The sequence below is a fragment of the Plecotus auritus genome, assembly GCF_963455305.1.
Source record: "Plecotus auritus genome assembly, chromosome: 10".
Classification (NCBI taxonomy): domain Eukaryota; kingdom Metazoa; phylum Chordata; class Mammalia; order Chiroptera; family Vespertilionidae; genus Plecotus; species Plecotus auritus.
This window is the reverse complement of record NC_137785.1, coordinates 691,721-719,674: the sequence shown is the minus strand read 5'-3', so window position 1 is coordinate 719,674 and position 27,954 is coordinate 691,721. Positions and strand designations below refer to the sequence as shown.

At 45.1% G+C, this 27,954-nt stretch overlaps 1 protein-coding gene across 1 annotated transcript; it reads right to left on the bottom strand.

Annotated features, from left to right (window-relative positions):
* Positions 1-736: 736 nt before the first annotated feature.
* Positions 737-27,859, bottom strand: LOC308235016 (uncharacterized protein). Its single transcript, XM_080643615.1, has 3 exons — positions 27,818-27,859; positions 8,144-8,267; positions 737-6,557 (listed from the first exon to the last, which is right to left on the bottom strand). The coding sequence occupies exons 2-3, from the start codon at positions 8,262-8,264 to the stop codon at positions 4,147-4,149; spliced, it is 2,532 nt and encodes an 843-aa protein (XP_080499741.1). The 5' UTR covers positions 8,265-8,267; positions 27,818-27,859; the 3' UTR covers positions 737-4,146.
* Between the last annotated feature and the right edge of the window lie 95 nt (positions 27,860-27,954).

Below are 27,954 nucleotides of genomic sequence, written 5' to 3'. Positions count from 1 at the left end.
ATGGTCAGGGCAAATACATGGGTTGCAGGCTCAATTCCCAGGGAGAGGGGAGGTACAGGAAGCAGCCTATCCGGGATTCTCTCTCATCATTGATGTTTCTCTCTCTTCCTCTCTGAAATCAATAAAATATATTTTTTAATGTGTGTTTTAGTCAACTGCACTTTAATTAAAGTTTTAAATAATGTTTTACTATATTAGAAATTGTTTTTACTGTATTCTTAAGAATGTTCTTGAACATATGTGTTCCTACTGTATCAGTATGTTGGAAATAAAGCATCATGATGTGCTACTGAAGTATATTATTATACCCATGTTCAGTGCCATCGTTTTGGAAGTTTGAAGCTGACAATGATGAGAGTATTTACACCAGGGAAATTCATAAATACTACAAACCTTGACTTCATTTATTGTACTATTGAATGTTTACACTTAGAATAGAATGGAAAAGCATGTTAGCAATGCAGGTTAACTTATAAATGTATCGTGAAAGTGAAATTTAAATTGCCTTTAGGGCCCTAACCGGTTTGGCTCAGTGGCTAGAGCATCGGCCTGGGGACTGAGGGGTCCCGGGTTCGATTCTGGTCAAGGGCATGTACCTAGGTTGCGGGCACATCCCCAGTGGGGGGTGTGCAGGAGGCAGCTGATCAATTCTCTCTCATCGATGTTTCTAACTCTCTATCCCTCTCCCTTCCTCTCTGTGAAAAATCAATAAAATATATTTAAAAAATAAAAATAAAATAAATTGCTTTTAGGATTAAATTTGTGGAAAACACGTCCAGCTAGTGTCGCTCAGATCTTGAGCATCAAACAAGGAACCAAGAGGTTGTTGGTTCGAATCCCAGTCAGGGCACATGCCTGGTTGCAAGCTCGATCTCCAGTGCGGGTTGTGCAGGAGGCACCGATGGATGATGCTCTTCTGTCTATCTTCTTTCTTCCTCTCTAAAATCCATTAAAACATATTTTAAAATAAGTAAATCAATTTTATTTCCAGTATTCAAAACCTATGGTTCCATATAGAGTCAAAAAAGTCATGGAGTCATTGAGGAATGAGAGAAATTCAAACATATGCTTAGATGCTACACAGAACCACTTTAGCTAAAAATAATAAATTTATTTAAACAATTTTTTAAAGATATATTTTATTGATTTTTTTCACAGAGAGGAAGGGAGAGAGATAGTTAGAAACATTGATGAGAGAGAAACATCGATCAGCTGCCTCCTGCACACCCCCTACTGGGGATGTGCCCGCAACCAAGGTACATGCCCTCGACTGGAATCGAACCTGGGACCCTTCAGTCCGCAGGCCGATGCTCTACCCACTGAGCCAAACTGGTTAGGGCTATTTAAACAATTTGAAAGAGATTCTGACATTTAACAAAAGACATAAAGACACATGAGAAAAAACTCTCCATAAAAATTTCTTAGATCAATGGAATTAAAATAAAAGTGAGTTAACACTGTATTCATTTCCAGGACTACTATTTAAAAAGGTTAACCATTGCATGTGCTGGCAGGGTAGCAAAAAACTGGAATTTTTATTTACTGTTAGGGGAAGGCAAAGAGAATGACTCTTCTGGGTCAGTTCCGCATATCTTAAATGTAAAACATTCACAAACATGGCAATAGTTTGAGAAGTAAAATATACATCCATATGGAGAACAGAAAGAAATATTCCCAGCAGATCTATTTATAATACCCCAAATCTGGAAATAACCAATACCATAGATAGACCAATAGATAATGTGGGTATCCGTAGACCACAGTACTTCTCAGCAATAAAAAAATTTAACTATCCACATAAACATTAGTATTGAATCACAAAATAACTGTGTAGCAAGAAGGAAACCAGTATTTGTTAAAGACTGCACAGTTTATAATGCTTATAAACTTGGGAACAATATGAACTATTTTAATGCAAAGGAAGGAAAATCCATGACTGCATGGAGGGCCAAGAAAGGCATAAAGAGAGATTATAAAAGGGCAGTAAGAACATACAGGATGTGGCAAAAGTAGGTGTAGAGTTGTTGGTGTGTCAATTAATACAATAATTAATAAATATTACAGGAAGTAACGCTTCATTGCCAGTATGCCTCAGGTGGTTGGGCACCATCCCTTGCCCTAAAAGTCACAGGTTCCATTCCTGCCTGGGTACCCTGTAGGTGGTGTGCAGGAGGCAGCGGTTAGCTGCATCTTTTCCATATCGCCATTTCTCATTCTCTGTCTCCTTCCCTCTCTTTCTAAAAAGTCAATAAATTATTTTAAAGATATATAAGATACTTATTTTTTTAAATGAGAATAAACTCTTAGTTTTGCATAGTCACATCTTTAAGGCTACTTTTGCCCTAACCTGTATGTGGGTGAGAGACACGTTTATTTCACAAGTGATGGGTTTACAGCTTGATCCTTATGTCCAAGCTCACAAAATAGTACACATGAGAAAAGTACATTTTGTTACACTTCAGTTATAAAGATACTGAAATAAAGCCTTAAGTGTACTTTCAAATAAAGACCTAGATATTCCTATCTTGATAGCAAATTAAAATGTCAACCTTATATGGGCTCTACCAACTCTTTCCTAATTTCATGGGAGGACCAGCCTTGCCTCAGTGACAGCAAATACTGCCATCGGAATCAACAGGAATCACAAAAGACGCATCCTGAGACTGATTACAGGCTTATCCTTCCTCTAGCTCTGAGGTCTTGCCTGCTGAGCAAACCTCAAGGTGAACACCCTAGATGGGCGAGGGGAATGCAAAAAACTTAATTATTTTTTTCTGCCAATTATTTCAGCCACAGGAGACAGTGATGGAGGTCCTGAGAATGTCTGTACACAGAGATCACACAAGCCTCAGCCCACGATCATTTCTGGATAAGGTTGAGAAGAGGCACTTTTTATCAGATTTACTCCAGTCTTTCCCACTCACTATGAACACAGTGTTTATCTACTAATTGTGGTTCAATATAAACCTCAGTGCCTTAAAACAAAAGGCACCAGCCTCTGAAATTTTACACATTATGGCACATGGCTGCTTTACAATATGTGGGGAAAAGCCCCCTAAACCTTGCTGAGAATTGTGAAATCCATACTGTGAACAGAGAATATAATTTTTGTTGTTCACAGAAGCACTACAAAGGCCTCCTTTTCTGGGTGACCATTGACATCACCAATAATAGAGGCACCAGGCTGAAAATTAGAACCACAAAGTCATGCAGTCTTTCTTTCAAGATTTTGGAATGCCATGATTAAAAGCCAATATTGGACAAAGTGATTTTCTGTCAGTATGGTGTGTCTTCAAAAGCAAAGAAAATTTGGGATCCCACTATATCTGTTTACATCTCCATGCTGAAAGGTCACAACTTTCCTTTCAAATCATCCCAGGGAGTCTATACAATGAACAAAATTATAGGTACAAAAGGAAAAAAAAAACACCTTTACATAAAGATCATAAATCAGAAGAGAGGACTCTAAGCAGATTGCAGTAGAGTGACTTAGAACCTGAAGCAATTCATCACAGCATAACATGAGAACCATGTTCCTGAAACAGATCACACTTTGTAGCTGAGAATGGGTGCTCTGGATGACCCCTGGGTCAGTTTCATTCTCTAGTCCAAGATAAAGGAATGAAGATCCTGTCAAGAACTCAGAGTAATCATAATTTTCTCAAGCACGAGACAACATAGAATACATTTCCCCTGAGCACTCCCGGTGGAGATGGGTGCACTCTTCAAGTGAGCCAGGTGTCAGAGGTGAAATCTCTTCAGCCGCAAACACTCGCTGTGATATCAATTGGGTAGTAGGTCTGGGCATGTTAGCTAGTGCAATGGAGGTCCTTCAAGCCTCACTTATACCTGAAACTTATGAAGAATCTAGCAGAGTGTATGTTCTCTTAAAAGGGGTTTATATTCAAATAAATATGTCCCAAAGAATCACCTTCAGTGATGATATTCTAAGTGAGAAAAATAGCACATTATGTGCACATTTAAGGCTTCTGTCCAGTGTGAACTCTGTGGTGTTGAGTGAAGGTAGAGCTTCGACTGAATGACTTCCCACAGTCACTATATTCATATGGCTTTTCTCCAGTGTGAACTCACTGATGTTTAATGAGGGCAGAGCTATGACTGAAGGACTTCCCACAATCTGTACACTCATGGCTTTTCTCCAGTGTGAACTCTGTGGTGCTTATTTAAGGCAGATCTTTCACGGAAGGACTTCCCACATTCACTACACTCATAAGGCTTGTCTCCAGTGTGAATTCTGTGGTGCTTATTTAAGCCAGATCTTTCACGGAAGGACTTCCCACATTCACTACACTCATAAGGCTTGTCTCCAGTGTGAACTCTGTGGTGGCGAATGAGGGTAGACCTATCAATGAAAGCCTTCCCACAATCACCACATGCATATGGACTCTCTCTAGTATGAACTCTCTTGTGGATATGAAGTTGACTATTGAGCCTAAAAGATTTCCCACAATCACTACACTCATAGGGCTTTTCTCCAGTGTGAATTCTGTGGTGCTTATTTAAGTCAGATCTTTTACTGAAGGACTTCTCACATTCACTACACTCATAGGGCTTTTCTCCAGAATGAACTCTCTGATGTTGAATGAGGCTTGAGCTAAGACTGAAGGACTTCCCACAATCTGTACACTCATATGGCTTTTCTCCAGAATGAACTCTCTTGTGGATAGAAAGTTGACTATTGGACCTAAAAGATTTCCCACAATCACTACACACATAGGGCTTTTCTCCAGAATGAATTCTCTGATGTTGAATGAGGCTTGAGCTAAGACTGAAGGACTTCCCACAATCTGTACACTCATATGGCTTTTCTCCAGTGTGAACTCTCCGATGTTGAATAAGGTTTGAGCTACGACTGAAGGACTTCCCACAATCTGTACACTCATATGGCTTTTCTCCAGTGTGAATTCTGTGGTGCTTATTTAAGTCAGATCTTTGACTGAAGAACTTCCCACATTCACTACACTCATAAGGCTTGTTTCCAGTGTGAACTCTGTAGTGGAGAATGAGATTAGACCTATCAATGAAAGCCTTCCCACAATCACCACACGCATATGGCCTCTCTCCAGTATGAACTCTCTTGTGGATATGAAGGTGATTATTGGACCTAAAAGATTTCCCACAATCACTACACTCATGTGGCTTTTCTCCAGTGTGAACACTCCGATGTTGAATGAGGCTTGAGCTACGATTGAAGGACTTCCCACAATCTGTACACTCATATGGCTTTTCTCCAGTGTGAACTCTGTGGTGGAGAATGAGGTTAGACCTATCAATGAAAGCCTTCCCACAATCACCACACGCATATGGCCTCTCTCCAGTATGAACTCTCTTGTGGATATGAAGGTGATTATTGAACCTAAAAGATTTCCCACAATCACTACACTCATATGGCTTTTCTCCAGAATGAACTCTCTGATGTTGAATGAGGCTTGAGCTACAACGGAAGGCCTTCCCACAATCACCACACGCATATGGCTTCTCTCCAGTATGAATTCTCTTGTGGTTAAGGAGCAGAACATTTTGCCTAAAGGAATTTCCACAGTCACTACACTCATACGGCTTTTCTCCAGTGTGAATTTTCTTATGTTGAACTAGGTTAAACCTACGACTGAAGGACTTCCCACAATCTGTACACTCATATGGCTTCTCTCCAGTATGAACTCTCTTGTGAATACGAAGTTGACTATTGGACCTAAAAGATTTCTCACAATTACTACATTCATAGGGCTTTTCTCCAGTGTGAACTCTCTGGTGTATAACCAAGCTAGTTTTGCAGCTAAAAGATTTCTCACATTCACTGCACTCATACCGTTTTTCTCCAGTGTCAACTCTGTGTTGTTGAATGAGGATAGACCTTTGTCTAAAGACCTTCCCACAATCAGTACATTCATCGGGATTTTCTCCAGTGTGAATTTCCCTTTTTTGATTGAGGTTCATGATGCATCTAAAACATTTTCCACATTTGTTACCCTCATAATTCACTTCTCCAGAGCAGGCGCCCTGATGTTGAACAACTTTCTGGTTGCTGCTGGCAGCTTTTTCACGTTCACCCCAATGATGGTGACATTTTCCACGGAGAAATTCCTGTGCAATCTCACTGCTACTGTGTGGCTCCTCCGTCTTGAGAGCTGCTGGGTGCTGTGGAAGATCTGAGATGGCAGGAAAGACTTCCCCAACCTCCCTACTCACTGAAGGCACCCATGGTAAGCGGAAGCTGAACCTGTTCACAAACGAGGCCCTGTCCATAGCTTCTTTCCAGGGCTTCTCTCCACCGGAAACCCTCTGTTGCTCATGAGGGTTTGCACTGAAACAGAAGACTCTCACACATGCATCACTGAAGAAGGATTTCTGCTCAAAGTCTGCTGTTTGTGACTCAGTCGGGTGCAGAATATCTTTTAACACTGAGAAACACTTCTTACAGAGATGGGTCCTCTGAGTAGCTGGAGCTGTCTCAGAAGACCTCACCTGTGACTCTCCTTGTAGAGATACAGTCTGCTCAGAATTTGTCACCTTATCTTCCATTTCATGCCAACAACCTACAAACGAAGAATGGTAAAAAAAAAAAAAAAAAAAGAAAGAATATTCACTGTGGTATCAGAGGGAAGTTATAATACCAAAGTGTATTTCACATACTACACTGTTTCCATGCAATTGTCTCAAAATAAGAGATCTGTAGGAAAGCTTAATAAGAGGTTGCTATAAAATTATGGGCCTCTGAAGCTAACAAACCAGAAAAGACTTCACCAGAAATATGACAAATAGATGGCAAACATCACATGGAAGAGAAGCAGAATCTCCTGCTCATTGTTCTGCTAAGAGTGTCCACCTGTGCTTCTCTGATGGTGACATGGGATGGCTGTGCAGGAGGATAGTTATGTCTGTTTCCAAGTTAAATTTAATAAACTAGCATCTGGTGTTAGAGGACTATTTATGCATATACACTGAGTGGCCAGATTATGATGATCTCTGAATGCATAATCATCTGGCCACTCAGTGTACTTCTCTTGAGCACCTCATTTATTTGACAACAAAGATACTGTAAATTGTGCACCTGATCAGTTTTCCCCTTTGCACTGGCTGATAGAAAGCTCAGGGCAAATAGGTGGTTGGTCTCCAGCAAAAGTCTACAATACTTTTGGTACCCATTTGAGATACAAATACACTGAGTGGCCAGATTATTATGCGTTCAGAGATCGTAATAATCTGGCCACTCAGTGTATTTGCCCCTCATAACACAAGTGCAGGACAGTGTTTGTGAACACTGCACGGAGAGCAGTGCAGAGGAACAGGTAATGTAAAAAGGCCACAAAAGGTGAAGGTAGCCAACAGTCTGATGAAATGACAAGTCAGCAAACTGTCAAGTATGAGAAAGAAAAGGTAGAAATGAGTTGTGGTCAGTGGCACCTGCACCTGCACTTAAACAGTGTTGCCAGGAGCAGACTCGTGGTATGATCTGAACACAGCACTGGTACCATACCTCCCCCCAGTTGCCACTCAGAAGTGCCCAGCATTCTCTGAGTCCATTGTGCATATTCATCATGAGAAAACACCATGTTCTCATTGTACCTTCTATCGTACAAATACCTTGAACCTAAATACTCTGAGTATTCATGAAGGACAACAGAGGTGAGCAGCAAGTCCTGGCCCAGAGCACCTTGGCATGCAATAGTATTCGATGAAAGAATATTACAGATAATAACTGACGTTGGGCCTTAGAAGAACTGTTCATGCTTCATGTAAGTAAAGACCATAACCTGGCTCAGGCGGTCACCAAGGACCTTAAGCTCGAGGGAAGGGACAAAAGTGGAAGCCTCGGAAGTGGACATAGTAAACCTCCCAGGAAAAGGAAGAGCAAGGTGAACCTATTGATCTGTCTGTAGAACTCCTGACTCCCAGACACTATCTGCACTTTGGGAGACAATGGCTTCTAGGGATGCTCGTGGAATCCATTCCTCAAGACTCTGCACACAGCTCAGCACTGGCAGCCGCAGCACAGTTGACAAGAAAGTGGGGGAAGTAGCAGAGTCCATGGACTGGCTGTGGGAGAGAGTGAGCGACAGGTGGAGAATACAGGAAGAGAGGACATCACCTCAGGACACCAGGAGAGATGTGAAGGGCTTACCGACAGATGAGACCAGTGCAAACACTTCCAGCATCACATCGCAGTACAGAAGTCTCTGAGCCTCATCCAGGAGTTCCCACTCCTCCAGAGAGAAGGCAATGGCCACGTCCTCAAAGTTCATATTCTGGCATATTGGAGACAGTTCAGTCCATGATCAGCTTATCTCCTAGGATTTTACAGTCATCATCCTCCCAATTTAGCAGACCCCTCTACTCCCAAAATCTATAAATATACCAGGTCTTCAAAGTCAGTCTCTCCTTGTATTCCTACGGATACTGTGCTTTCCCACTACAATAAGGCAGATAAGCAGGTTGATGATAGCTCTGCTCTGGGCCTCACATTGGGTCTGGTAAATAAGTGGTTGTAATGAACATAGGAAGGGAGAAATGTGGGCCATAGAGAGAGTGTAAGTGATGTGACACTGGTCTTATCAGGCATCCCCCTGGCAGTGCCCTGGACTGTCCCTCTAAGACACCAAAAAACATGGCATCACACTTTATCCTTCCAATCTCAATCAAGAGTGCAGAGGCCATCACTTTGCACTACCTGCTCCACATAATTCTTTGAAGCACACTTTCTCTCACATATCTTCATTCCCAGAGGCACAACTTCAAAAATAACACAAATATGCCATGATGAGGATCAGTTGTTTCCAAATCAGCTTCTTTTCCAAAATTCAAAATTACCACCTCTGTAATGTGTACCTCCCTCACTCTTACCCTTTCCCATGGCAGTGGAGATTTTCAAGCCCAGGAGACCCTGATATATGCTATCTCTTTCCAATAGATCACTGTATCAGCCCTCAACACCAACAGGCAAGTGTGCACATACATGGCATCTAAGATTTGGACTTAGCATGTAGCATGACAACATCCCCTCCTTCAGCAGTAACCCTAAAATTCCCCCATAGAATATCATAAAGACACCACCAGAAAGGGAATTACCCTTCATTCACTTGTATGTCAGTGACAGTGAGCTGTAGCCATGAATTCACACTCACTCTTCAAGGGCAGGCACATCGCTCTTTCTACCACACCTCTCTCACACCTGCACTCCCACCACCACAGCCCTCACAGTCATCTCCTTGGCTTCCTACTCTTTACTCACAGTGTGGTGCTGAGAATGCTTGGCAAATTCCAGTTGAATGAAGTACTAACCCGACACTGACAGCCCACACTGAAGACAGAGCCTTGAGTCCTGATAGGAAGGCTTCCCTCCCTGATTTGTTCCTTCAACCTTACCTAGTGAGAACCCATCCGATCTCAGATATCCAGAGCGCACCTTCACTGCTGCTGCACTGGATGTCCCTTCATGAGTCACAGCCTCCATCATTCAAGTGCCATCACCTATGGCCCTCTTTGCCACGCCCAGTCTCACAGATGACCCCTCATGCCCCTAAGGAAATATACCAGACTGAATGAAACACCCTAGGCCAGTGGTCAGCAAACTCATTAGTCAACAGAGCCAAATATCAACAATACAACGATTGAAATTTCTTTTGAGAGCCAAATTTTTTAAACTTCAACTATATCGGTAGGTACATTGATATTAACTTAATTAGTGTACTCCTAAGCTGGCCTTTGCTAAAAATTCAAGGGGCCAAAGAGCCGCATGTGGCTCGCGAGCCAGTTTGCCGACCACTGCCCTAGGCTCATGGGCACTACAGATTCCTATTCAGTGTTTAAGAAGTAAATATGCACTAGCTCCAGACTCAACCTGTTTGAATTACTCTTTCTTGTGTCCAATTACAAAATAAAAAGGTAATCTAGCCCTAACCGGTTTGGCTCAGTGGATAGAGCATCGGCCTGCAGACCTGCAGACTGAAAGGTCCCAGGTTGGATTACGGTCAAGGGCATGTATCTGTGTTGCGGGCACATCCCCAATGAGAGGTGTGCAGGAGGGAGCTGATCGATGTTTCTCTCTCATCGATGTTACTAATTCTCTATCTGTCTCCCTTCCGCTCTGTAAAAATCAATAAAATATATTTTTAATAAAAGAAGCACACTTTAAAAATAAAAAAATAGGAGAGAAACCAAGATGGCGACATAGGTAAACTCCTGAACTTGCTGCCTCGCACAACAATTTCAAAACTACAACTAAAAGACAAAACAGACACCATCCAGAATCACAGGAAGGCTGGCTGAGTGGAAATTCTACAACTAGAAGGAAAGAGAAAAGCACATTGAGACTCAGAGGAGCTGCAAAAGGCTGATGTACAGAGACACACATGCTCGTGCGGAGAGGACTGGCGGCTGAGTGCGCAGCTGGCTTTCTCAAGCAGGAGGGAGATGGGGGCTCCGAACTGTGCTGAACTCCAGTTCTGGGTGAGACTCGAGGGACCCAGTCTCATACAGGGTGAATATGGTGTGTCAGGAAAGAGAGAGGCACACTGAGACTCAGGGGAGCTGCAGAAGGCAGAGGTCCAGAGGAGCACGCACGCGGAGAGGACTGACGGCTGAGTGCGTAGCTGGCCTTCTCAAGTGGGAGGGAGACGGGGCTCCTGACGACGCTGAACTCCAGCTCCAGGCGAGACTCTGGGTTCCCAGACTCATTCGGGGAGAAACTGGACTGTCTGGCAGGGAGCGAAACCCAAAATATGAAGATAGTGTAAAGAGCCTCTGGGACAACTTCAAGCATACCAACATCAGAATTATGGGGGTGCCAGAAGAAGAGAGAGAGCAAGATACTGAAAACCTATTTGAAGAAATAATGACCAAAAACTTACCCCACCTGGTGAAAGAAATACTTACAAATCCAGGAAATGCAGAGAACCCCAAACAAAAGGAATCCAAAGAGGACCACACCAAGACACATCATAATTAAAATGCCAAGAGCAAAAGACAAAGAGAGAATATTAAAAGCAGCAAGAGAAAAACAGTTAATTACCCACAAGGGAGCACCCATACGATTGTCAGCTGATTTCTCAACAGAAATTATGCAGGCCAGACGGGAGTGTCAAGAAATATTCAAAGTGATGAATAGCAAGGACCTACAACCAACATTACTCTACCCATCAAAGCTATCATTCAGAATTGAAGGTCAGATAAAGAGCTTCACAGATAAGAAAAAGCTAAAGGAGTTCATCACCACCAAACCAGTATTATATGAAATGCTGAAAGGCATGGAGGAGGAGGAGGAGGAGGAGGAGGAGGAGGAGGAGGAGGAGGAGGGGGAGGAGGGGGAGGGGGGGGAGAAGGGGGAGGGGGAGGGGGAGGAGGAGGGGGAGGGGGAGGGGGAGGGGGAGGAGGAGGAGGAGGAGGAGGAGGAGGAGGAGGTAAAGATAAAAATTATGAACAACAAATACGTATCTATCAACAAGTGAATAAAAAATCTGATGAACAGAATAAACTGGTGGATATAATAGAATCAGGGACATAGAAAGGGAGTGGACTGACAATTCTTGTGGGGAAATGGGTGTGGGGGTGCGGGAAGAGACTGGACAAAAATCATACACCTATGGATGAGGACAGTGGGGGGGTTGTAAGGGCAGAGGGTGGGGAGGGAACCGGGTGGAGGAGGACTATGGGGGGGAAAAGAGGAACAATTGTAATAATCTGAACAATGAAGATTTATTAAAATAAAATAGGGATTGTAAAAGCCTAAATAAATAAATAAATAAATAAATAAATAAATAAATAGGTGATCTACAACGCCTCCCTGTTTCATACACTCTCTGCTACCATTTAACAAAGTCTTCACCCTGAACTGTTCCTCAGAGTACCAGACACTCATGAGTTGCTCTATGAAATATCTCACACTCTAACAGGCCTAAAATAAAAGGTTTTGCATCCCCAAATGAACATTGCTCTTTCTACTATGAATTTCTCCATCTCAGTTGATGGTGCTTCCGTACCTTCAGCTGCGAAATCCAAAACTTTGTGTCATCTTTAACTGTTACCTATGTCTCTCTCAACCTCATAATTAGAAAATCCTGGTGGGCCAACTTTAAAAACAGAACCGGAATCCGACTGCTTGTAGCACCTCCACGGCCATCATCATTTGCCAGATAACCTCACACTCCCCAACACTATCACAGCAGTTCCCTTCCCAATCCTTTTACAACCTCCCTCACACCCATATTGTTCATCATGCTGCAGCAACAGGGAGTCTAATGAGACCTGAGTTAGATCACCTGCCTCCACTGCTTCAAATCTCCCATTCATCCCATCACCTGCAAAAAACTCATCGGAGCTGTCACAAAGTTCCTCTGGACCTGATTCCTGTCCCAGAGTCACCAGTTTCTATTTAAAAGAATGAAGTAGCCCTGGCTAGTTTGGCTCACTGGATGAAGCGTTGGACTGAAGACTGGGGGGTCCCAGGGTTCAATTCCATTCAAAGGCAACTGCCCAGGTTGCGGGCTCAATCCCGAGTGGGAGGGTTGCGGGAGGCGGCAGATGGATGATTCTCTCTCTCTCTCTCTCTCTCTCTCTCCCTCCTCCCTCTCTCTCTCTCTCCCTCCCTCCCCCTTCCTCTATAATATCAATAAAAATGTATTTAAAAATAAATAAATAAATAAATAAAGCATACCTGCCGATCCCTGAACCACCTGAGTCTTAACTTCAAGCCTTTGCACATTCTGGAACCTATGACTGGGAGGACCTCTAACATCTCACTGCACTGATCGAGAATAACAGGGACCACTCACGTGACTTAGACCTGGACGTAGGATAGTGGGCTTAGTGTCCCAAGATCAAAGAACTAGAAGAGTGGTAGGACAGTCCCAGAGCACCACCATCTCAGAGGTCATAAGAGTGTGAGACCCTGAAATCAGCTCCACAAATCAGTCCCCCTAAGAGTTTCTGTATCTGCAGGAACCTGTGGGAACTAAAGGTCTGTGGAGAGCCTGGCAACCACCGCCAGGACCCATGGGCTCAGGCTGCTCAGGGCCCTGGCCCAGCCAATGAGGCCACATGCCCTCGAGATGCCTGCATCGCCTCAAGATTCAGTCCTCAGTGCACACTCTTCCCTCAGTGCAAACTCAAAAGAGATTGCCCGATTGTGTACTTACCTTACCTTTTACAGGACTTCTCCTTCCTATCCCTAAATGCTGTCTTCTCTCTCCCAGGCTGTTCTTCTTCTGAGATTTTTTGGGAAAAGTTCAGAACCCTACCTCAGACAATGACTCTCTTTTGTTCATGACCATCCATGGCCCCAGTCACCTGAGAATCAACATAAAAAACCTCACACAGCCGAAACCGGTTTGGCTCAGTGGACAGAGCGTCAACCTGCAGACTGAAGGGTCCCAGGTTCGATTCTGGTCAGGGGCATGTACCTGGGTTTCGGGCACATCCCCAGTAGGGGGTGTGCAGGAGGCAGCTGATCGATGTTTCTCTCTCATCGATGTTTCTAACTCTCTATCCCTCTCCCTTCCTCTCTGTGAAGGATCAATAAAATATATTTTAAAAAAAGAAATGTTTAAAAAAACAAACAAACAAAAAAAAAAAAACCTCACACAAAACTTTGCCTCATCTTCTTTGTGGCCTTTAGACACAAAACAAATCCTCCCTGCTCAGTCACACCATCACATCCTTACACTGTGGCATTGCAACCCGTTACCCTCTTTCCCCATCACATCCTGTATCACTCCTGAGCAACTCACTGCTCTGGATGCTGCGACCTGGGCTGCAGGACCTGAGAGATGCCCACACCCAAGGCTGGAGGGTTAGAACAGCTGAGGCTGAGTGGAACTCTGTAAGCAGAGAGGATTCTGGGAGGTACAGAGGCCTCAATACCAGACTGCTTAGGCTCAAAAAGCCTGAGACACACCCTGCAGAGCGGGGACGCTGCCTCTGACACCTCGTTCTGCTGGAGACCTGGAGCTCCAAAGCCTCTGTCACCCTGAACAGACCAAGAAGTCAAAATGAACACCAGGTAAACACCCCAGAAGTCCCACCCTCAACCAAGTCCACCTGGATGATGTGCCTGTTCTGGGCTTTCATTGGCTAAACACAGCCATTCTTAGGCGCATTGCCCTTTGGGTAATACACTTTTCTAGGCCTCCCAGGTGCAATTAGGATCCAAGTCACTCGCTGACCTTTCCAAATATTGGTGTTTGAGAGCAAATATTGGCGCTGGGTAATGACAACTTGAGATTTTGGTGACAGGTTTCTGGGGAGTGTTGTCTGCAACTGATCTGTTCATTTGCACACATTTCAGATTCTGTAAAACTCAGAATGCTTCATGAGGTAAAAAGTCTTATTTCCATGTTTTCTGAAGATGACAACTATAAATGGATAAATAATGTAAAGATATTTTAATTGATTTCGAGAGAGAGAAGGGAGACAAAAGGAGAGAAACACAGATTGGCTGCCTTCTACATGCCCCCCCCCGAATGGGGATTGCACCCATAACCCCACCTGGTGCCCTCAAAGGAGAATCTAACTGGCAAATGTTCTGGTCATGGGACAACGCTCAACAAATTGAGCCACTCCAGCCTGGATTTTTTTTTTTTAATATTTTATTGATTTTTTTACACAGAGGAAGGGAGAGGGATAGAGAGTTAGAAACATCAATGAGAAAGAAACATTGATCAGCTGCCTCCTGCACACCTCCTACTGGAGATGTGCCCGCAACCAAGGTACATGCCCTTGACCGGAATCGGACCTGGGACTTTTCAGTCTGCAGGCTGACACTCTATCCACTGAGCCAAACCAGTTAGGGCTGGATTTTTTTTTAACATAAAAATAACACATTATTAAGAGAAAAAGCAGGCTATGAGAGAATATATACAATCCTACCCTACTCATTTTAAAATAAAAATTGAAAGGATACATAGGCCAACAAGTTGACATTTCCTACATTGTTAGAATATTTGTAATCAATACACATTGTGAAGCTATGGAGGAAAGAGTTACCGAATGTTTACTACATGTGCCAGGCCCTGGATTCAATGCTTTACATGCATTATTATTTCAATTAATCCTCTCCAAAACCTGTAATGGTTTAACCATCTATTTAATGGGGAGCAAATCCAGGCTCAGAGACTCAGAATAAGCTGCCTGATTGTAGAGTTGGTAAGAGGCAGGGCTTGCAATCAAGCCCATGTGTCTCTAACCACAGAGCTCTGGCTTCTAATATTAGGCTCTGCTGCCTCCTAGAGGGTAGAATAGGGGATGCGTTCATATTAGGGCGGCCTAGATATTATTGTGGGTAAAGAACAGCCAGAAAGTTTTAGTGGCTTCCACTAAAGAAGGTATGTTTCTTGTTCATAACACATGTCCACCCTCGTTCTCCTGGTATCGGGATAAAGGTGTAGATACCTGCTAGGTGTTATCAGAGATGGAGAGACATCATGGCCAGATGGAGAGACATCTTCCAGACTCTTCTGTCAGAGGTGACAGGCTTCACTCCCACCCTATTTCATTGGTCAAACCACATCACAGGCTGCAACCAACATCAGGGTTCATTCAGCCACAGAACGTGACCTACTTGATGGGCCCCAGTAGGGCGACCACGTGGTGCAGCCTCTTGTGGGGGATGTGCAGGGCCAAGGAGAGGCGTGGGGATTGGTAGGAAATGACAGTGTAAGTCAGTCAGGATGGGTCCCTGTCTCCTCATCCAGGTGGACACTGTCCCCAGGTTGCCCTAAACTGTCACTGGCAAGATTCAAAGGGGTGTTGAACCTCAGAAAAAGGAGTTTGTTCAGATGTCATTGGTAGCAACCTCAGAACCCACTTGTGAGTGTGACCCTGGGTAAATTCCTGGATGCCTATGTTCACCACTGTGGTCGAGGTGAAGACCCACAAGGTAAGTGTGTTGATTGGGAAGGTACAGGAGTACAAGCATCCAGCATCCATGTTCTTTTATTTTATCATTTTTAAATAAATCTTTATTGTTCAGATTACAGTTGTTCCTATTTTTTCCTCCCATAGCTCCCCCCTCCACACCTGGTTCCTACCTCCCCTGCCCTTACCCTGCCCCCTACTGTCCTCATCCATAGGTGTACGATTTTTGTCCAGTCTCTTCCTGCACCCCCCTACTCCCATACCCCGGAGAATTGTCAGTCCACTCCCTTTCTATGCCCCTGAATCTATTATATTCACCAGTTTATTCTGTTCATCAGATTTTTTTATTCACTTGATTTTTAGATTCACTTGTTGACCCTAAAGGTGAGTGTTTAAGAAATAAATATGGCCGAAACCGGTTTGGCTCAGTGGATAGAGCATCAGCCTGCAGACTAAAGGGTCCCAGGTTCGATTCCAGTCAAGGGCACGTACCTTGGTTGCGGGCACATCCCCAGTGGGAGGTGTGCAGGAGGCAGCTGATTGATGTTTCTCTCTCATGGATGTTTCTAACTATCTATCCCTCTTCCTTCCTCTCTGTAAAATATCAATAAAATATATTTAAAAAATAAATATGCACCAGTCACAGTCTCACCTTTTTTGAATTACTCTTCTACCTCCAATTAATAAAAAAAAGGTGATCTACAACTCCCCCCTGCTCCATACTCTTTACTATTTTTTTAAGTAGTCTTCATCTTGAACTACTCCTCAGAGTTCCAGATGGTCATGAACTGGTCTCTGAAATATCTCATACCCTAATAGAAAAAATAAAAGATTTCATATTCCTCATGAAAATGACTGTTCCCACTATGAATTTCTCCATGTCAGTTGATGGTGCTTTCATACCTTCAGGTGCGAAATCCAAACCTTTACATCATCTCTGATTCTTATCTCTGTCTCCAATCCTGAAAATTCGAAAATCCAGGTGGCCACACCTAAATCACTGATCCATAATGCAACTGCTTCTTCCACATCCACAACCACCACTGTGCTCCAGGTACCGTCACACTCACCAACACCATCACAGCAGCTTCCATCCTAGTCTTCCTACCACCGCCCTCACACCCATATTGTGCATCATGCTGCAGTCACAGGAGTCTAATGAGACCTGGGACACATCACCTGCTCTACTGCTCCAATGACCCCAGTGATCCCATCCCCAGTAGAACAGAAACCCAAGTTGTCACAAAGCTCCTCTGGACTTGATTCCTGTCCCACTGTTTCCAGCTCCTATTTTTAAAACATGGACACCTGCTCATCTCTGAATCAGCTTAGTCTGCACTTCAACCCTTTGCACATTCTGGAACCCATGCATGGAAGGACCTATTACCCACAATTCCACTGGATGCCAAAATCAGATACCACTCATCTGACCCTTGACCTGGACTTAGGATTCTAGACTTGGTATCTCTTCAAGGTCCCCCGAGAAGAGAGGCTGGACAGTCCCAGGACCCCACTATCTCAGAGGCCACCATAGTGTGAGGCCCTGACATCAGCCCCACAGCCCAGCCCCTCAGCGGGTCTGCACCTGCAGGAACCTGTGGGGACGGAAGGCCTGTGGAGGGCCTGGCACCCACCGCCAGGACCCAGGGGCTCCGGCTGCTCAGGGCCCTGGCCCAGCCCCGGGGCCGGGTGACGCCCGCATGACATCCGGGCTTTCACAGGACGTCTCCTTCCCGTCGTCCCTCACTGCTGTCCTCTCTCCTCTAGTCTGTTCTTCCTCTGAGCAGTTTTGAGAAAAGGTGGGAACCCTAACTCACACCATGTCTCTCTGGTTCTCAGCCATGGATGGCAGCCGCTCCCTGAAAATGGAGTAAAACTCCTCACACACAACGTTCCTTCGTCCTCCTTGTTGCCTTTGGACATAACACAGGCCCAGGTCTCCCCGGTCCTCCCTCCTCGGTCACACCGCCACGGCCTTACACGGGGCCTCTCAGCCCGTCACCCTCTCCCACCCAGTCACACCACGTGGCACCCCAAGCAACTCACTGTTCCGGCGGCGCGGAGACCTGGGCTGCAGGGCGGCCCGGGCACCCACCCCCGAGCCTGGAGGGAAAACGGGGGGAGGCGGGTGGGACTCTGGGAGCAGGAAGTAGCTTGGGGGGCGCGGAGGACGCAGTCGCGGCCGGTGGTGGCTCAACCGCCTCAGACACACGCCGCCCAGCGGGGCGCTGCCTCCGACACCTCCTCCTCCTCCTCCTCCTCGTCACCGGAGCGCTGACGCCTGGGAGACCCTCCACCCACAGAAGAATTCAAAATGACGGCCGAGAAGGGGATGCCGGAAGTCCCGCCCTCACCGGATGCGCATGTCCCAAAACGCTCCTTGCCTCCTCTGACGCGGGCGCAGTGCTTTCTGGGTAATGTAGTTTTTCCTATCCCAGCGGGGGGCTGGCATCCCAGCCAATGACCTTGGTGGATAAAGGTGTTGAGGCCCCACAAGTGGTGCTGGAGGAGGAGATGGGACTGGAGGTCTGCTTCCCTGGTCCACACGGACAGATCTCCGAGGGGAGAAGGAGGGAAGGACTGGGATAGATCCACCGAAGATCATATATACAGGGGGAAAGGGGAGACATCTGAAATACCAATAAAAAATACATACAGATAAAAAAATTTTTTTAGCCCTAACTGGTGTGGCTCAGTGGATAGAGCATCAGCCTGCGGACTGAAAGGTCCCAGGTTCGATTCCGGTCAAGGGCATGTGCCTTGGTTGCGGGCACATCCCAACAGGAGGTGTGCAGGAGGCAGCTGATCGATGTTTCTAACTCTCTATGCCTCTCCCTTCCTCTCTGTAAAAAATCAATAAAATATATTTTTTAGCCAAAACCGGTTTGGCTCAGTGGATAGAGCGTCGGCCTGCGGACTGAAGGGTCCCAGGTTTGATTCCGGTCAAGGGCACGTAAGTTGGTTGCAGGCACATCCCCAGTAGGAGGTGTGCAGGAGGCAGCTGATCGATGTTTCTCTCTCATCGATGTTTCTAGCTCTCTATTCCTCATCCTTCCTCTCTGTAAAAAATCAATAAAATATATTTAAAATATATATTTTTTAAAAAAAAAATTTTAACACTATAGCCCAGCTGGTGTTGTTCAGTGGTTGAGCCTCGACCTATGAACCAGGAGGTCATGGTTCTGTTCATGGTCAGGGCACATACATGGGTTGCAGGCTCAATTCCCAGGGAGAGGGCAGGTACAGGAAGCAGCCTATCAGGGATTCTCTCTCGTCAGTGATGTTTCTGAAAGGATACAGAGGCCAACAGGTTGACATTTCCTACATTGTCTGAATGTCTGCAGTCAGTACACATTATGAAGCTACAGAGCTAACAGTTACTGAATGTTCACTACATGTGCCAGGCCCTGGATTCAATGCTTTATATGCTTTATTGTTATTTCATTTAATCCTCTCCACACCTGAGATGATTTAACCGACTGTTTTATGGGGAGGAAACCCGGGCTCAGAGACTCAACCTAAATTGCCCGATTGTAGAGTTAATAAAGGCAGGCCTGGAAGTCAAACCCAGGTGTCTCCAACAACAGAGCTCTGGCTTCTCATGTTCGGCTCTGCTGCCTCCTAGAGGGTAGAATAGGGGACATATACCCATTAAGACAGGCTAGTTGTTACAGTGTGCAAAGAATGTCCCCAAAGCTTTAGTAGCTTATACTAAAGAAGGCTTCCTTCTTGTTCCCACCACATGAAATCCCTGGTTCTCCTGGGATGGGATACGGGAGAAGCACCATGTTGGTACCTGCTAGGTGTTGTCAGAGATAAACACAAGGGATGGCCAGTCTCAGTGGTTCCAGACTCTTCTGTCAGAGGTGACAGGCTTCCCTCCCTCCACATTTCCTTGATCGCAGCACATCACAGGCTGCAGCCAACATCCAGGGTTCTGTAGCAGAACCTGACATCCTTGATGGGCCCCAGTAGGGCGGCCACATGGTGCAGCCTCTTGTGGGGGATGTGCAGGGCCAAGGAGAGCAGTGGGGATTGGTAGGAAATGACAGTGGAAGTCCGTCAGGATGGGTCCCTGTCTCCTCATCCAGGTGGACACTGTCCCCAGGTTGCCCTAACCAGCCGTGGGCAAACTACGGCCCGCGGGCCGGATCCGGCCCGTTCAGCTGTTCTATCCGGCCTGCGGAGCTGAAAGAGCAGAGGGTTCTCTTGCTCTCCCCTCCGCTCCTTTACTTTGAATTTATGTTAGTTCACACAAACACTCCATCCATGCTTTTGTTCCGGCCCTCCGGTCCAGTTTAAGAACCCATCGTGGCCCTCGAGTCAAAAAGTTTGCCCACCCCTGCAACCTGTCACTGGCGAGATTCAAAGGGGTGAACTTCAGAAAAAGGATATTGGCCAGATGTCATTGGCAGCAAACTCAGAACCCACTTGTATGACCCTGGGTAAAACCCTGGCTGCCTTGACTCTCCCACGTGGTCGAGGTGAAAGCCCACATGTTAAGGGTGTTGACTGAACAGAGGTAGAGGGACAACATCGATGTGAGTCTCAGCGACTGGGTACCTCCTACAGGTGCCACATGAGGACGGGTGCATGACCTAGACCGGGAATCTGTTACCATCCTTCGGGTGTGTGGGAGATGCTGTGACCATTGACCCACACTGGCCAGGACACTTTCTCTTACCAGCTTGATACATGTCTATGACCTACATTAGTTTCTAATCTCCAAGACACGTCCAACCCACCAGAGCACCAGGTGGCTCAGCGGCCAGCAACCCCTCCTGCTGGGCAGATGGGGATTCAGCCTCTGCAGAGACAGCTCCTCTCCCTCCCCCAGCAGGTCAGTGGCTGGAGCACCTCATTAGTGGGCTAGGTTGGCCCTGCCTGGGTCACTAATTTTCTTGGAGGGCAGATGACTCCCCAGGAACTCCTGTAGCAGAGCTTGCTCCATTTCCCACTCACCATGGCCCCCAGGAACAGAGCGGCCACAGCCTGGACTGGGACGAGAGAGAGCCTGAGAGCCACACACATGGCCCAGCACCCACTCCCCGTGGGAACTGCCCTGAGTTTTCCTGCCCACCCCCCCCCACCCCCCGTCCAGCTGCCACCGCTGCTCCCAGCCCTGACACCTGAGAGGAAGGAACCTGAGCTTCTCAACCCCCTGAAGGTGCAACAGCCCAGGCTCAGCCCCCGGCTGGAAGGTGCGGAGACCGCAAGGGGCACGTGCAGGCCCAGAGCGTCTCCCGGCCGCTGAGGTTTTAGTCCAGGGAGCACACTGACGTCATCGACCCCTGTAGGTGCCTGTGCAGCTCAGCCCGGGCCCCACCTGCTACACGGACAGCCCTGGCACCACCCTTCCTGTTCCCGGGGTCATTGCCTGCTGGGCCCCCAAAGAACCCTGGCTGCTGGTCACCACGGGCCCTGGGCGGCTCTGGTGTTCACAAGTGTGTGGACGGACTGTGTGAATTAAACATATATATTGATTTTAGAGAGAGAGAGAGAAATAGGGTTAGAGAGGTACATCCATTTTTTAGTTCCATTCTTTCTATACCTTCTTTGGTTGATGCTTGTGATTGTTCTGACCCGGGATGGAACTTGCAGCCTTGGTGTGACTGAGATGATTCCCTGACCCGCTGAGCTATCTGGTGTCGGCCGCACCTATGTGGCAATTTAAGTAAAATGACCCAATAATGTGTCTGAGACTTGACAGATACAAAAACCATCATGAAGACAGACGGTGTTGGGAGGCTAGAATGGGATTCATGGGGTGTCATATGTGACTGTTTCACATGGATACATTTCATGTGAGCTGTTTCAAAGGCAGACTGTATTTCCCATCAGTTATTTTATTTATTTATTTTAATATATTTTTATTGATTTTTTACAGAGAGGAAGGAAGAAGGATAGTCAGAAACATCGATGAGAGAGAAACATCGATCAGCTGCCTCCTGCACACCTCCTACTGGGGATGTGCCCGCAACCAAGGTACATGCCCTTGACCGGAATCGAACCTGGGACCCTTCAGTCCGCAGGCCGACGCTCTATCCACTGAGCCACACCGGTCAGGCCCATCAGTTATTTTAAAGGCAGAGGATGAAGCTCTGATAAGGGCAGGAGGGCCTTGGTTTCAGCGATGCAGGAATACATGGAAACACAAAAGTGTATGTCTAAAAAATATATGTATTTTTAAATCAACTGTACTTAAATCAAACTTTAGAGAAAGTTTAAAACTTGAGGATCCCAATAATTTTACTGTGTTATTAGCAAAGTTCTGGAGCATATTTGTTGCTACTGTGTCAGTGTTTTGGAAATAAAATACAATGATGTGCTACTGAAATATCTCAGCACGTCTGTGTTCCATGCTATCGTTTGGCAGTGTAAAACGGACCATGATGAGAATATTTACACCAGGAAATGGACAAATACTACAAATGTAGAGTTAATGTATAAATGAATGCTTAGACTTTTTTAAAAAATATATTTTATTGATTTTTTACAGAGAGGGAGAGAGTTAGAAACATCCATGAGAGAGAAACATCTATCAGCTGCCTCCTGCACACCTCCCACTGGGGATGTGCCCGCAACCAGGGTACATGCCCTTGACCAGAATCGAACCTGGAACCTTTCAGTCCACAGGCCAACGCTCTAGCCCAGGGGTGGGCAAACTTTTTGACTCGAGGGCCACAATGGGTTCTTAAACTGGACCGGAGTGCCGGAACAAAAGCATGGATGGAGTGTTTGTGTGAATATAAATTCAAAGTAAAGGAGCGGAGGGCCTCCGCTCTTTCGGCTCCCCGGGCCGGATAGAACAGCCGAACGGGCCGGATCCGGCCCGCAGGCCGTAGTTTGCCCACGGCTGGGATAGAGCATCGGCCTGTGGACTGAAGGGTCCCAGGTTCGATTCCAGTCAAGGGCATGTACCTTGTTTGTGGGCACATCCCCAGTGGGGAGTGGGTAGGAGGCAGCTGATCGATGTTTCTAACTCTCTCTCTCTCCCTTCCTCTCTGTAAATATATATATATATATATATATATATATATATATATATATATATATATATATATATATAAAAAAAGAGTGGCTCCAAATGCTAACAATGCAGATTAAATGTATGAGTATGTGGTATACGTTGGCTTAATTTGTACACAGCATTACACTGAGTAAAACAATTTTCCTTCCAGGTTTCAAAACCAATGCCTCCATATGGCAAAGGAGTCACTGAGGAATGAGGGAAATTTAAGCAGATGTCTTAGCTGCTGCATAGTCCTCCTTTGTTTAAAATAATAAATTTATTTAGACAATTTGAAAAAGATTCTCAGCAGACATTTTAACAAAGCATATAAAGACAGTGCAAAGAAATGTATAAAAAATGTTCACCATAAAAAATTCCTCAATAGATGGAACTAAAACAAAAGCAAATTAACACTGCATGCATTTCCACTGTTACTACTTGAAAAGGTTAACCATTGTATGTCCTTGCAGGGTAGCAGAAAAGTTGGAATTTTTATATACTGTGGGTTACTGGTAAGCCAAAGGGAATGACCATTTTGGGTCACAGTTCTGCATATCTTATATGTAAAACATTCACCTACACAACACTGTGATAAGTAACACATATGTCTATATAGAGAACTCAATGTAAATATTCCCGGAAGATTTATGTAAAATACCCCAAACCTGGAAATAATAAAAAACATAGATCAATAAAGTGGTTATTCACCGAAAACAGTACTACTCAGCAATGAAAAAAAATAATTCACTCTTCACATAAGCATTTGTACTGAATCTCAAAATGACTGTGTAGCATGGAGGAAAACAGTATTTATTTATCAAACAGTACACATCAAATAGCACCTATAAAACTATGAACTATTCTATTATAAAGAATGGAAAATCCCTGAGTGCATGGAAGGCCAAGAAAGGCAGAAAGAGCGATTATAATAACAGGGTATTGGGAAAATAGAGGGTGTGGCAAAAGCAGGTATAGAGTTGTTGTTATGGAAAATGATACGAAAATTAGTAATAATAAACAGGAATAAACTCTGCCCAGGCCAGTGTCCTCGGTTGGTTGGGTGTCATCTCATTCACTGACAGGTCTCTGGTTTGATTCCAGGTCAGTGAACATTCCCAAATGGATTTCCAGTTGTGACGTGCAGGAGGCACCAGATCTATGTTTACCTCTCTCTTCCAGTCTCTTTCTCTCTTTCCCAAAAAAATAAAATAAATTTTTCTAAAATATTTTTTCAAAAAGAATAATCTTGCCCTGACCGGTTTGGCTCAGTGGATAGAGCGTTGGCCTGTGGAATGAAGGGTCCCAGGTTCGATTCCAGTCAAGGGCATGTACCTTGGTTTCAGGCACATCACCAGTTGAGGGTGTGCAGGAGGCAGCTGATCGATGTTTCTAACTCTCTATCCCTCTCCCGTCCTCTCTGTACAAAATCAATAAAATGTATTTTTTTAAAAAAGAATAATCTGTGTTTTGCAAACATACAACTGTAAGCACACTGTTGCCCCACCCTGTGTAGGAGTTACAGGTGGTTAATGTCACATGTGACAGTTTCACAGCTTTCTCTCTAGGTCAGGGCTCACCAAACAGCACACATGAGAAAGGTGCACTTTGTTGCATGTGAGTTCTCATTTCCTGGGGGAACAGCCTTGCTTCAGTGGCAGCTAATGCTGTCAAGCAGGGAAGACTATTGCCATTGGAACCAACAGGAATGCTGACTGGTTACAAAAGACACATCCTGGGACTGATTACAGGGTTATCCTTCCTCTAGCTTTGAGGTCTGGCCTGTTGAGCAACAACCTTGAGATGAACACCCTAGGGCGCCAGGGGAATCCACAAAATCATGAGATTATTTTGTCTGCTAGTGACGCCAGCTACAGGAAATAGTCATGGAGGTCCTGAGAATGTCCTCAAAGATCAAAAAGGCCACAGGTCCCAATATAATTCAGACTTCAGTCCACAAGAGGCACTTTTCATCTAGTTTAACTGCAGTGTCTGCTATGAATATGAAATCAGTGTCTCTGTCCCAATACTAATTCCACCTCAGAGTCTTACAATAAATGACACCAGCCTACGAACTCTCATACATCATGACACACGGCCTCTTTGGAGCGCGTGGAGAGTAGTTCCCCTAAACATTGCTGACACTTATGTAATACATACTGCGAACAGAGAATATAATTCATATTGTTCACAGGAGCACAATAAAGGCCGTCTGTTCAGGGCGACCATTGACCTCTACAATATAAGAGGCACTGTACAGCAAATTAGAACCACAAAGTCATGCACACTTTCTATGAAGGCCTTGGTCGGCAATACAAAATCAGTCAATACTGAACAAAGAGTGATTTTCTGCCATCAAGCTGTGCCTTCCAAAGCACAGAAAGTTTGGGACTCCACCATATCCGTTCACCTGTCCATGCAGACAGATCACAACTTTCCTTTCAATCATCCCAAGGAGAGAATAGAACCAACAAAATTAAAGTACAAAAGAAAAAAAACCCTTTAAATAAAAATCATAAACCAGAGCAGAGGACAGCAAGAGGTTTGCAGGTTAATTAATTGGAACCTGAAACACTTCATCAAAGCATAATGTGAGACCCACAATGTCCCTGAAAGAGGTAGCACTTAGCTGAGGATGGGTGCTCTGGACGAAACCTGGGTCAATTCTCTGGTCAGAAATAAAGGAATGAATATTCACCCAGGAGCTCAGAATATTCATAATTTTCTCAAGCACAACCCCAGAGCATGCAGGGGTTGTGAGTGATGCACACTCTTCAGGTGAGGCAAATGGTAGAGGTGAAATATCTTAGACAAATTCTTCCAGTGACAACAATCAGGTTGTAGGTCTGAGTAGGTTTGCAAGTGCGATGCAGTTTCTGAAAGTGTCACTTATACCTGAAACTTAGGAGGCATCTAGCAGAGTGTATGTTCTGATAAAGCGGTTTGCATTCAGGTAAATGGGAGTAAAAGCTTCTCCTCTGGTGTTATTCTGAGTGAGAAAGTAAAACATTCCCTGCACATTTAAAGCTTTTCTCCAGTGTGTACTCTCAAGTGTTGAACAAGGGCATATTTGTAGCGAAAAGATTTTCCACATTCACTGCACTCATAAGGTTTTTCTCCAGTATGAACTCTCTGGTGGATAAGGAGGTGACTGTTGTGCCTATAAGATTTTCCACATTCACTACACCCATAAGGTTTTTCACCAGTGTGAACTCTGTGGTGTGGAATGAGGTGAGCCTTTTGTCTGAAAAACTTCCCACAGTCACTACACTCATATGGTTTTTCTCCAGTGTGAACTCTCTGGTGGATAAGTAGGTAACTGTAGTGCCCAAAAGATTTCCCACATTCACTACACTCATAAGGTGTTCCTGTAGTGTGAACTGTGAGGTGTTGAATGAGGTTAGAGCTTTGACGGAAGCACTTCCCACAGTCACTGCACTCATATGGTTTTTCTCCAGTGTGAACTCTGCTATGTTGGATGAGATTAGAGCTTCTGCTGAAGGACTTCCCACAGTCACTACACTCATGTGGTTTTTCTCCAGTGTGAACTCGGCTATGTTGGATGAGAGTAGAGTTACTGCTGAAGGACTTCCCACAGTCACTACATTGATACGGTTTTTCTCCAGTGTGAACTCTCTTGTGGTTAAGGAGGTGACTGGTGCGCCTAAATGATTTCCCACATTCACTACACTCATACGGTTTTTCTCCGGTGTGAATTCTGTGGTGTTTAGTGAGGGAAGACCGTACATGGAAGGTCTTCCCACATTCAGTACACTCATAAGGTTTTTCTCCACTGTGAACTCTGCTATGTTGTATGAGAGTAGAGTTACTGCTGAAGGACTTCCCACAGTCACTACACTGATACGGCTTTTCTCCACTGTGAACTCTCTGGTGGATAAGGAGGTAACTCTTCTGCCTAAAAGATTTCCCACATTCACTACACTCATAAGGTTTTTCTCCAGTGTGAACTCTGTGGTGTTTAATGAGGGTAGCGCTTTCACTGAAGCACTTGCCACAATCACTACATTGATGCGGCTTTTCTCCACTGTGAACTCGGCTATGTTGGATGAGAGTAGAGTTACTGCTGAAGGACTTCCCACAGTCACTACACTCATAAGGCTTTTCTCCAGTGTGAACTCTCTTGTGCTTAAGGAGATGACTATTGCTTCTAAATGATTTCCCACATTCACTACACTCATATGGTTTTTCTCCAGTGTGAATTCTCTGGTGGATATGAAGGTTACTATTGTTACTAAAAGATTTGCCACACTCAGGGCACTCATAAGGTTTTTCTCCAGTGTGAACTCTGTGGTGTTTAGTGAGGGAAGACCTGTAATTGAACAGCTTCCCACAATCAGTACACTCATAGGACTTTTCCCCAGTGTGAACTCTCCTATGTCTATTGAGGTTAAAGATACATGAAAACACTTTCCCACATGTATTACACTCATATTTCACTTCCCCAGAGCAGACGCCCTGATGTTGAACAAGGTTGTGGTTGTGGCTAGCTGCTTTTTCACATTCGTCCCACTGGTGATGCCTTTTTCTATTGAGAAATTCCTCTGAAATCTCACTATGATTGTGTGTCTCCTCAGTGTCAAGAGGGGCCTGGTTCTGGAGAAGCTCTGAGATGGCTGGGAAGTCTTCCCCAACCTCCCTACTGCTTGAAGGCAGCGCTGATAAGGAGAAGCTGAAGTTGGTCAAAACCAAGGCCCTGTCTACAGCTCCTTTCCAGGGCTTCTCTCCACTGGCATCCCTCTGTTGATGGGGAGGGTTTGCACTGAAACAGAAGTCTCTCACACATGCGTCACAGAAGAAGCCTTTCTGCTCAAAGTCTGCTGCTTGTGACTCAGTCAGATGCAGAATGTCTTTGAACACAGAGAAACACCTCCCACAGAGATGGGACCTCTGGGTTGCTGGAGCTATCTTAGGAGCACTAACCTGTGACTCCCCTTGTACAGATACACTCTGCTCATAACTGGCCTCCACATCATCCGTTTTATGCCAACAACCTGAAAAGAGAAAAATGGTGATGAAGTGAATGTCGACTGTGGTGACAGGGAGAAGTGTCATTACAA